The 12,119-nt window shown below is 45.0% G+C and overlaps 1 protein-coding gene across 1 annotated transcript in view; it reads left to right on the top strand.

The window, feature by feature from the left end:
• ALDH1A3 (aldehyde dehydrogenase 1 family member A3) overlaps positions 1–12,119 on the top strand; it is a 36,336-nt gene that overhangs the window by 6,023 nt on the left and 18,194 nt on the right. The window contains exons 3-6 of the mRNA XM_068696177.1: positions 3,616–3,756; positions 6,336–6,465; positions 7,705–7,766; positions 10,483–10,611. Of these exons, the coding sequence (XP_068552278.1) occupies positions 3,616–3,756; positions 6,336–6,465; positions 7,705–7,766; positions 10,483–10,611 (462 nt within the window). The remainder of the gene's footprint in view (positions 1–3,615; positions 3,757–6,335; positions 6,466–7,704; positions 7,767–10,482; positions 10,612–12,119) is intronic.

The raw sequence follows: 12,119 nt of genomic DNA, 5'->3' as shown, positions 1-12,119 counted from the left end.
AGTATTTGAGTTGCTGCCATTCCTCTTGTGCTGTTGGTGATGCTCAAAGATGGCTCTCCTTCCTGCAGCCTGCTAACATCCAGCAGGAGCAGGGGGAAAGGAGCTCCCTCCCTAAAGGAGTGCCCAGCTCAGCTGCCTGGCATGGGTCCCCAGCTGTGACAGAGAGGGCTGGATGGTGCAGGGCATCTGCCACGATCACTTCTGAGCTGTTTGCTCTCCCATGTGGATCTTTGGAGGGTTCTAAGAGGGCTTTGTTTGCAGCCATCCTGCCTCTTGCAGATCTTGGGGCAGGCTGAGGTAAGAGGCTGCAGGAGTATTGTTCCCTACAGCAGTCTCACAGCACCCAACACAATGCTTTTGGACACCAAGGGCTGTGAAGTTGCAGTCTGCATTACTTCTGAATCCAAGTTTCAGCCAGCTGCAGAGCGTTGGCTGTTTGCAGAGGGCTTGCAGGGGAGCAGCTCAGCTCTGGGAATCTCCAGGAACTGTGGCACGGTCGTACCCTGTGTCAGAAAAGTGCCTTTCCAAGGATGTGCACAGTGGGATTTTCCAAAAGTTAGTAATTCAGTGCAGGTAAGACAGTCTCCACGGGGTGTGCTCTACCCCTGGCAGGTGTCTGTACTGAAGCACATTGTCTACACTGAGCCTGAAGCAGAGCAAGGCTTTTCCTGCAGGTGTTTTCCCTATTTCTCCTTCTTTCTGAGCCACTGGGATGATGGTTTCCCTTGTGCTGAGGCAGGAAAGAAGAAGGGAGAGGGTAGAAGTGGAGCAGTGATGAGCAGGACTTGAGCTAGAGGAGGAAGGTGGAGGATGTTAGCTTAGAACAAAGAAATCCTGAGTTTGTTCAGGGGAAAATGGCATGCGGTTGTGTAACTGGGGCTTGTATCATAGTGCAAACACCCAGGGTGGGTGTGAAGGTTCGCAGGCATTTCTCAACGCCGATTGCTTGACTTTGCAATCTGAATATCCTCTTAGTGGAGCTTTTTATGTAATAATAAACCCGTGTAGGTCAGAACTGAGCACCAGGATGCACAGACCTCCTCCTCGTGGCTTCACACAGCGCGGTGCCCTTGGCACCTTGACAGCTGTAGGTCTGTCACTGTCACGCCTTGTGCCTGCCGATTGCAACATGCCTGTGGTGAGCACACCGTTCAGACTCCCCTAATGCCAAGTCATAACAGGATGGATTAAGAATGGCACTGCAGCCTTCCTGGAGAATTTCCTTGTTTTTGCTGGTCTCGGGCCTATAGAGACATTGCAGGCTCACAGGATCTCGCTTGGTGGTGCTGCCCCTGAGGGTGTTTTGGGAGAACTTCTTGCTTGTGTGACAGTGACAGCAGCCTGCGACCTGTCATGCATGCCCAAGAAAAGGGACAAGAATGAATACAGCTTCGACTAATATTCACCTCAGAGCTTCTGGACAGTAACGCTAGGACACTTCTATCTGTAAAATGCACCTTTTGCCATGCACCTGAAATTAAAGCTGTGTCCAGTAGTAATCTCTGCAGGAAAAGAACAAAAGCAACAGCCTTTGTTCATTTTTTTTTTTTCAGTACAAAATGACCAAAAACCAAAACCATGCTCTAGGGGAAAGAGGCATGGGGCAGCATCTCCATAGTTGATCAAAATGGAAAGGCAAAAACCTTGCCAAGACCTCCGGCCCTCAAAACCCCAACAGATGACCACTGCCACTTACAGGAGCTGCAGTAGGGCTTGAGTGTGTCTGCATTTAAAGGATGGGGAGTGAAGTGCTCTGCCCACGCAGCTGTCTTGTTCCTGCTATTGTCAGTGCTGGGGTGGTGGGGACACTTTCAGCCCTGTGGCCTGTGCCACAGCAGACCCAATTCTTTGCACACTGGTGTTCCCAGCCTGCTCTCCAAGCTGCTTAATTGCTGCTGAGGGAAAACCTGATTAAACCTGACACTTCCTGCATGTGTTGTGACCTAAAATATGGCTGTATTTAGCTTGAGTCTTCATTCCAGCAGGCAGGATGAGGAGAACATAACTGTGCAATGCTGGTGGTGCCTCTCAGCTTCTGTGACATGCCAACCTGAATCCAGAAGAGCTGAACAGAAGTGACCCTTCTGGAGCCCTGCTGTGCCTGTGGGTGGTGGGCAGCAGGCAGGACGAGCCTGCCTGTGTGCAGGGGCTGCTTGCTTGGCCAGAGCCACTCTTAACCTTGTAACAACACAAATTTCTTGTAATGGTTTCCCCATCAGTGCCCTTTTGAAAGGGTGGAGTTCTCCTGGCAACATATGTCAGGCTGCTTTAAAGCTGTGCAATCATGTAAAGAGAGACAAATTCAGTGTAAGGTGATGTTTCAGAGGGTGCTCACTTGCTGTTTTCTCTCTGAACCTGTCTTGGAAGAGGTTTCTCTCCATAACACTTCTCCTGGTTGAACACAACAGCCTTATGAGGGCAGGATGGCCAATGCTTGTTGGATCAGAGCGAAGCATTACCCTGTAACTGGATCCAGACTCTCTAGATAAGACTTGAGATAAGACTTAGCCCTTCACCGGCTGCTCTCCTTGGAAGAACAACGAAGGCCTGAAGCCCTCCCTCCTTTCCCACCTCCCTTTAGCCACATTGTGGTGGGGTGTAAGGACTTCTCCACCAGCTGAAGGGAGGCTTGGGCGTGCCAGACATTACGTAGAGCAGGAATCTGACCAAAGACAGGGTGAAGTATGCTTTTATGTATGCTTGGGGTACAGTCTTGGCCCCGTGGATGTTCATGGCAGCGTTCCCGTTGACTTCATTGAGTCGGGAGGTTGCCCTTGGCTCCACTCTCTTTAATCAATGTATGCTAGTGGAGGGGAGAAGGGAGGAGTCTGGGGCACGCTGTAGCCAGAGCAAATGCACGAAGCTTCTCTGGGGGCGGTAGTGATGTGGGAAGAGAGGGAATTTGCTGCCCTCCTGAGTAGCAACTTATGTAAACAGTTAGATTTGGGCCAGCATGAGTAAAGCATTTGAGCGAGTGACACGAAGTCTGTGTAGGTGAAAAGGCTTTGTTGAAGCACGGAACAACACAAACCCCTTCCCATCTGGTAGAAATGTTCTTGAAGTGCAACCTAGGATCGAAGGGAGCTTTTTTGGTGCGTTAACTGTTGCTGGCATGGGCTCAAGTGGGACTGAATAATGGGATCTGAGCTCTGGTTGCTCCCCTGGATAAAACTATGGTCTCTTGGGGTGGGACTTTCCTTCCTGCATTTGTTTAGAGTAGGCTGATTTGTGGAGGCCAGCAGCCTGTCATGCTTAGGGAAGCCCCAATGGGAACAGAATTGGGATCTCATTTTTCTGTTCTCCCCCGGTGTCATTTACATCCTGTGTCAGCAGGAACACGATTCTGGATTATTTTATAAACAAGCCAGTTGCATAAAATTACCCCTGAAAAACCCTTTTGATCCTTTGACCTCAGTGTTGTTTATCAAGTTAGTGCAAACCCAGAATGGCTTGCAGGCTTGGGTCCAAATCCAGGAGTGAAATGAAGATGGTCTTGTCAGATGATTTGGGTTTTGCCACCACCCCATCCTGTAGGAAGAGGCCTGCTGGGGTCTCAGTACTGTTGTTCAGCTCCTTACTTGTAACCTCACTTTTTCTTGTGCGTGGCTGCTGCAGCCTGATGTGGATAACGCAGTGGAAGCAGCGAAGGCAGCGTTCCAGAGGGGGTCTCAGTGGAGACAGATGGATGCCTTGAGCAGAGGACGGCTCCTACACAAGCTGGCTGATCTTCTGGAGCGAGACAGAGTCATCCTGGCAGTAAGTACTGTGACTGGTGAGCAATAACAAACCAGCAGTGGCTGCAACTCAGCTCCATCCCTCTGGTTTTGCTGCATCCATATCTCATGTCACACTACTCCTAAAGACCCCCAGAAAGAAGGAAGCCCGCAGGGAGGTCCCGCCTCCTAGTTTCTCGTTTTTCTGTGCTCATTGCTGTCTTAGGCTGCCTGTTCCAGTCTGTCTGGTACACCTGGGAAGGCCAGGCAGCTTTTTCAATACCTGCAGTCACATCCATAAATCCTTCCTGGACTAATCTGTCCTTGTGTTACCCTGGGCTTTATTATTCCAGTCCTGTATTTTAGATTTCAGTGCCTCTGAAAGGGAACCATAGTTTCAGACCTGACCTAGCTCCTCTTTCTCCTCTTCCATAGAGGAGTAGGGGATTTGGTCCTGTCCTTTGAGTCTAGGGTAAAGATCAGTGACACTGTTTCCCACTCAGAAAGAACAGTGGCACAGGCCCAAGTTTTCTCTCCCTGGTCTGATTAGAGCTCTGACTCTATATGCGTTTTCTGGAACTGGATGCACTCCCTGATTTCTTTTTCATTCTCCCTATATGAATCCAGGCAGGAGTCATGGCTTATCCTCCTCTTTCTGCAGGAGGATTTTGGGGGTCTTAGAAGAAGGCTGTTAGCTCTCCGTATTTGAGTTCTCCAAAACCTTGGCTAGTTCCCGAAGTGATTGCAGATGTCAGTACTTACATTTTTAAAGCAATAAACATATTAATTCTTGGTTGAACAGTCATCAGTGTTCATGTGTCTACCAGGTTAGGAAATATTTACGTATTAAAAAAACAAACAAACCTGCCTTGGTCCTTCTTTATTATAAAAATGCAAGGCCAGTTTGACTTCTTTTCAAATTTCTTTTCAAATTGCTTCCACTAAAATGGGGGGCTGGGAAGAGAATCTTTCCCTTGTTGGATGTCATCCAAAGATTGAAATGTGTGTAAGTGGGAACTGGTGCTTTCCCCACTGAATGTCCTGGCTCAGGAAAATCTCTTTATAGCTGTGAAGCTGCGTTAACTTGGACTTCTGCACTGAAGAACTATTGCTAATGGTTCCTCATCCTGTCCTCCAGGAATCCTTCTCGTGCAGAATAAGGAGAGTAGGACCCGAATTAAAATATGCTGTGGTTGGCAGAGGCCTTTAGGCTGTGTGGGACGTGTATATTTTTCAAATAGTGCCCACAGATCTTTTTATCTCTCAGCTTTGAGCTGACGTCTGTCCATAAGTCACCTGTTCGATGCAGTACTTTCGTTGTGCTCATCTTGGGGACTACGGCACTCGTCATATTCAGTGCTGTTCTGTGCAAAAGTTCCTGAGCTGTTGTCCCAAGTCTGTACTTGCGTGAGCTGAGCCTCTTTCCCCCAGCACATTGTCTCTGAACCACATGGCAGTCTCCAGTTTCAGCAGGACAGAAGCAAAAGCTCCAGGTCTGAAGGCAGTTCTGGCCAGCAAATAAAAGGAAATGCGTGTCTGTATATGTGTGCATGAATACACCCTGTTCATTTTCTGCTCGTTTTTTGATGCGACTTCAAAGAAGCCTCCTTTTTCCATAAACCAGGACACTTATTTCAAGCTTTCTGCTGTCCTTCTGATCTGGGAGGGCTTGTTTGGCATTGTTATTCTCACTGCAGAAAACCAGCCCTAGCTGCCTTGGCTGCATGCTAAGCAATGACTTATAAAAATCAGTCCTTTTAGCAGACGTTCACAGTGGATAACAATCCTAGCCATTCCAAGGGGAACGTCTGTTTGAGTGCTGTTTGGGCCCTAATGCCTGTGGAAGATGACAGGGGATGACTTCATTTATAAACAAAGATGTTTCAATCTACCAAGGGATAGTGCTTCCTTTATGGATGTGCTGGCCACTTCCACCAACGTGCCATTTAATGACCTGAGTAGGGAACAAAGCCTTCACTCAGCTAATGTCCAGAACAACGAGAAGGACGTGGGCTGAGACTGGGTTTCATTTAGAGCTGCTCAACGTCGGCGCAACTTCAGCGAAGTAACTTCTCCCTTGCACTTAAGCGCAGTTCTGAGCCCGAAGGTTACTTTACTAGATCTCTGAAAATGTGTTTTCTATCATCCTGTGGATAAAAGAGGCTTTTCAGAGGTTGCTTTTAGGACCACGAGCAGAAAAAAAATAGATTTCCAAATAAAAGGAAAATGGGTCAGACTGATTTCAGTGACACCATCTGGAATCCAGAACATCTGTGTCAAGAGGGTCAGATACAGCGAAGCTGTGACACTTGCGTAACTGCTGAGCGGTGCCCAGACCACAGCCTGAATCCCACCCACAGCTGCCTTCTGGGGTCTTCCAGAAGATGCGCCTTTATTGCAATCCCTGAACAAAGCAGCTTGTGTATCTATCAGGGTTATTGGGTCTAGTTGTCTCCGTTCTACCTTATATTAACTAGATTGTTCCTTAAATATAAGGCGAGGGAAGGAAACTCCATGTCTGCGGCACAGGACAAAAGAAAATTGAGAGATTTTCTGAAAGCTTTTTTATAAAGAAAAAAATATGGAAGTGTCTGATGGTACATTTAATTTATTTTTTTTCAGACTCTGGAAACAATGGACACAGGAAAACCTTTTCTGCAGGCTTATTTCATCGACCTGGAAGGTTGTATAAAGACACTTCGATATTATGCTGGATGGGCTGATAAAATCCAGGGTAGAACTATCCCAGTGGGTAAGTTCCTTCAGACCCAGTGTCAGAGCTGGGGAGGGATCAGACTTCATGGGGCAGGTTGGGAGGGAGATGCATGAAAAGATTTGCTTCTGAAAACCTGCAAAAGAAGGTGTTCCCTTTCTATCTTAGGGTGTGTTTTAAGTAGGCGTGGTTTGAGAATTAAACTCACAGGAGAACAGTGAACACCTGGAAGGATCTTTGGAAAATAATGAATGGGCTCTTTAGTTGTTGTTTTTGTTTGTTCATTTTAACAGAGAAGCATTTTGATTTAACATTTAGGCGATTTAGTGTATTTTCAAAATGAGCTTGTTTTGTTCCTGCGCAGAGGTGATCCCCAAGGGTGTATGAAGGAAAAGGATGGGCACCGCACACAAAAATTAGTTGCCAGAGGAAGAGCTGTGGAGGGCCAAACTAGTTCAGCCTGTGCAGTCAGCAAAGGGTCTAAAGTCAGTGATGGTAGTCATACAAACTGAGATCTGTCACCCTCGTCCAGAGGAATGTGAAGCTTTGCGTTCTGGATATTGGTCATTGGTCTGATTGGAGATCGCTTTCAAGAACTATAATTCACATTCACATTTTCTGTCAGATCTTCCTAGTGAAACTAGATTTTATGCAAAAAAAAGAATGTGTAAGGAAGATGTCCTTCTCACTGTCCTTTCCACTTCCTTTTGGAAAGTGTAGTATTTTAAGATGAATGGTATTAGCTTACTCCTAGAGTTTCTTCTTTCTTTTTTTTTTAGTGTGATTTCTCACCAGAAATGCAATTCCTCTTACAATGAATGTGATTCCTGTGCAAAATAGATTTGAGAACTTTCACACTCAGGGAGCCGAGTGCTTTGCTTCTTTCATGAGATACAGTTTGAATGAGATTTGGGCTTGTTCTTCAGTGCAGTAAGGAGTTGTTCTCCTCTAAGAGAACACAGGGAGTGTGCCGAACCTGTGAGTCTCCTCAACACAGGGAGTCTGCCGAAGGAATTGACCCACTGGTTTTAAAAGGCTCCACTGTGCATGCGAGCAGTGTCTGGCTTTTGAGCTAACATAAGATCAATTCTCAAACAGGTCTTCATCCATCTGGGGTATCCCAGAGGCTTGAGTGAAGATGAACAGATATAGGCTTGTTTGTCTAATGTGGTTTTGGTTCTGTCCCCAACCTTCTTGTGAGAAGTCATCTTACACTGTTTCTCTAGAAGCAAGGATGTTGACTGTTGTTTTTTTCCCCTTTGTTCTTCTGTTTTGCAGATGAGAACTTTGTCTGTTTCACCAGGCATGAACCAATGGGTGTTTGTGGAGCAATAACCCCGGTAAGAAACAGTGATGGTGCCCGGAATCTCTCTGGGAAATGGAAGCAGTGCATGCACGCTTCCCATCTTATGCTGCAGCCATTTGCTTCCTAGTTAAGTACAGCTGTTCTGCAGGGAACTCCCATTTCAGTTGCCTGATGTAGTTTCTTGTTTTACCCCCATGCCAATTGCTCTTGGCAGTGCAAAGTCCTCTGCAATGGAAGGGTGGGTCTCCTAATCAGATGCTCTGTTCCTCTCAAAGGCTGACAGCAGTCACCAGAGACCAGTCAGAGCTCTCTGACTCTTCCACTGCTAGGACAACCATCTTGTCATTACATGTGCTAGCTTCTCGCTGCCTAGAGCTGATGCATAGTTTTGAGTTTTAAATCATATCCATTATTAATAACCCCTGGCAGTTCTCTGAGCTTCCTGCGATTAAATCTCACTGGATACAGTTCTCTTTTTTCTTTGAGGTCTCATTCTCTGCTGAGAGGACAGTGTGGCTAGCTCTTGGAATGCCTCCAATTTTAGTGTGTGTTGCTTGCTCTGTTTAAACAGCCAGCTAGAAAGGCTTTTACAGCTACATGGGAGACATAGTTTGTTCCTGTATGGTTGTAAAATGCTTTGAACATGGTATCCTACAGGCTGTGAGGCAAATGGTGGTGTGCCAAGATTCTTTGGATACTTAGATCAGTAGAGTCCATGGAAGATTTCGACCCTTGGGATAAGGTTATAGGAGAGGCTGAATGAGATACATGTGGGGTTGGGGATTTTCTGGACCCTGGGAATACCAGGTCTGGACCGGTTCCCAAAGACATCTGGATAAATTTTGCCTTTTTCTTCAGCTGGACTGAGCTTGTATCCCTGGTGATAAAGTGGTACAGTCTGCTTAGCCCTATGAGGGTGAGGCAAATTGGGAGGTGGTTGATACTAATTATCAGACATTTGGCTTTGTGACTTCTACACAGCCTTCCTGGGTGAACCAGCAATGTGACTGCTCGTAAGTAGCTAGAATTTGTGACATAAGATCAAAACATCAGATTCCTCGCTGTTGATTGTCAGTGTTGTGAGATTAACTATCATCAGTTAAAAGGTATCTCCCTGTCATCCTTCAGCTACCTTTGGCACTCAGCAGTGCTTTCAGAAATGATGACTTCAAAAGGCTGCATATAGGATGCTTAGAAGGGCCACTGTAAGGGGAAATCATGGCACTCTTACTGTTTCAGGTCGACCTTATATCAGCAATAAATATAACAGAAAGACCAAATTTGTCTCAAGTTCAACAGTGTTTGCAAAAAGGATGATTGGGGTCAACAGAACCACATCTGCTTCCAGTTTACTTAGAGAACTCCTCTCAATTATTTTCTTTCCAGTTTGATCTCTAACACGAACAGTCAGTGGATGTGTGTATTCCTCCTTGATATCAAGGGATTCTGTCACTATTCTGCATGTCTCCCTAGACCAGTTAACAGTCCTCTTGCGGCTTGACTTTATTTAAACCAACCTTCTTAGCAAGGGAAGTTCTTAGAAAGTGCCGCGTATGCCTGAACTTTATCCCAAGGTGATGTCATCAGGCAGCCCTGATGACCTTTTCTAACTTACTTTCACCAGCCATTCTGCAACGGAAAGCGCCTGGTAGAGTTATGTGATACTCTGAAAGTGTAGAATAGTAGTGAAGGTGCAATTAAGACCTTCAAGAAGGCTTAGGAGAAAAAGTCAAATGGGAAAAATTGTGGGATTCGGCCTTTGGAGAAGATCACTGAAATGAAACAGGCCTGGGAAAGAGGGAGAGGTGAGCTGAGGAATAGCACGTTAGACTGAATTCCACTTTGTCTCAGGGCTGCTGGGTTAGAACAGAACTCATCTCTTAAAAGCTACACTGCTAATTTATTTGCAAGTGTGAATTTGTGGATTCCTAACATATTTGGCATCTTTGTTGATAGCTGAAGGCCTGTGGCTTGAGGCTTGACAAGAAGTCCCCTTACTGTTGGCCTGCTTCCATCATCCCTAAAGCAGCATTAATTATTTTTAATGAAGAAATCCTTTCTGCTGCCAAATGACCTTTCCTGAGATTCAGCGTGAGCTAGATTTTCCACTTCTTGCTTAGGTTCCAAGATCTACAAATACCCATGAACATGAAAGAGATTAGCACAGAGGAAACTGATGGGGACTGGTTCCTAATTCCAAAAAAGAAAACTAATTGGAAAGGAACAATTTATTTACAATTTGAAGGGAGAATAAGAGCTGCCCTGGATTTCCATGACTGAACACCCACTGGTTTCCTGGTTATGAACTGGAAATGAATGATATTGTGTAACTCCTAACTATTCAGACAACACCTGACACAGAAAAGCTGAGTTTCTTTCATTGAGCAGTTTCTCCCCATAAGGATGCTGTACAAAAACGATGCATCAGAATGCTGCCTCCAGCATGGTTTCTGTGAACAGCCAAAACCCCACACAGAGTGTGATCAGACTCCTGTAAGGAATGAGGGCACATCATGCAAAGGTTTGGTCAACTTCAAGGATTAACTTGAGCATTGCCAACAGTATTTGGGATCTCAGGGGGAGTCGAGGAGGATGCACTCTGTAGTCCATGCAAACACAGCATTGTAAGCACTTTTCTATGTGCCTATAGCCCTAGTTGCTGGTTTCTCCGTGAGCTGCCTGAAGGTGGGGAAAATGCTGCATGGAAGTGAGTAGGTGCCTCATCCAACTGACCTCTTGTGTTCTTGCAGTGGAACTTCCCATTGCTGATGCTTGTGTGGAAGATGGCACCAGCACTGTGCTGTGGAAACACTTTGGTTATTAAACCAGCTGAACAGACGCCTCTGACATCGCTGTACATCGGCTCGCTGATTAAGGAGGTAAGGCAATGTGAACAGCCCGTCTACGTACCGTTCTCCTAAGATCATAAGTAAGATTGTGATTTGAATTGGTGCTTTTATTCCTCTGTTGTCTTCCCTTCTCCCAAATGAGGGAAAGACTGCAGCTCAGTTTTATTAGGCAATGAGGCAAAAAAGAGTGTGATAGATAACAGTGTTGTGTTCATAGTGTTTTTAAGTGGGATAACTCAACTAAGACAGAGTGAGTGCCATGTGAAACAATTCTTCGTATTTATGTGGCTTATAGAACAATTTAGCTACATCTGGCCTTTAAAGCCAACTCCTATACTGACACAGAGGGAAGGTTGTAGGCTGAGAGTTCAAAATGTTGTTTTAGGTCTTGTCAGTAGGGATCCCAGGTATCCTCAGGTATTCATCATATGGAGGTGGTGGGAGGTGCACAGTACCTTTCAGGACTGGTTAGTAAAATGTCAGCCTCTTATATATAATTATGTGACTAATTGTGAGCAAAAACTAAAGGTTTTGGAGGTATGCTTTTGCCTCTCAACTGGAAAAGTCTGTTTGTTAGGCTCAGTCTAATGAGGATGATTCTATCTGTTCTTGGCTTAGCCTGGGAGAAAGCAGAAGGGCGTGCTAATAAATTGACACCTAGGGCTTCTCTGCCTGGAAAGGCAACGCAAAAAATACTACCACTTAAATACCTCCTACAGCTAATTGACTTAATAAGATTACACAAGGTGAGTGACCATAGGGTGCATTTATCATGACCTGCCACATCAGTGATCTTTTCACTCTGCCATACAGCTCCCTAAATGCAGGTATAGCATTCCCCCAGAAGAACCATTCCATTCTGGTGCAATTAATTTTCTGAGCTGAAAATTCAAGCTGTCTGTTTCTTGCAGCTAGTTTACACTTCAAGGCAGAAATGTAATTAGAGCAGAATAACATTATTTGAAGATGTCCCTTTCTCCACCCAAAATTAGCTAAATTCCTTGCAGGTTTTCAGAACAATAAGTTAAACTTTTTCATTTTTAATTCTTGATAGGATGCAGAAGATGTTAACACAGAAGCAAAACTATGTTGCATTGAATGAAATAATTTTGGGCCAACCAAAATATTTTGGCTTTTATTTTTGCTGAAAAACAGAAAAAAAATCTGCCTCAGGGTGACCTGAAACATTTTTTTTTGCTTCTTTGTGGCTTTGCTGCTGACTCCAAACACCATTACTTACACAGTTTGACATGCAACTTTTTCCTGAAAACTCATTAGCCAAGATGCAAGTTCTATCAAATTCTTATTTATCATTGGTGCATCCATAGGAGAATCAGACTGCCTGTCTAATTTATTAAAAAAAAAAATATTACAAAAGTAATTTTTCCAAGGTAGCACATAAGCATTTTTTTCCATTTTTTTTCCATATGAGGAAGGAGCAGCTGCATAAATTGAGATTCTTTTATTAAAAAGCCACGTGAAATGAATTGGACGCTTAATATCTTGCAATTCCATTGTTAGTAAATTCAGGGAAAACA

This window comes from Anas acuta, chromosome 12, assembly GCF_963932015.1.
Source record: "Anas acuta chromosome 12, bAnaAcu1.1, whole genome shotgun sequence".
NCBI classification, from domain to species: Eukaryota; Metazoa; Chordata; class Aves; order Anseriformes; family Anatidae; genus Anas; species Anas acuta.
The sequence above is the reverse complement of the archived record's forward strand: the minus strand, read 5'-3'. Positions and strand labels throughout refer to the sequence as shown.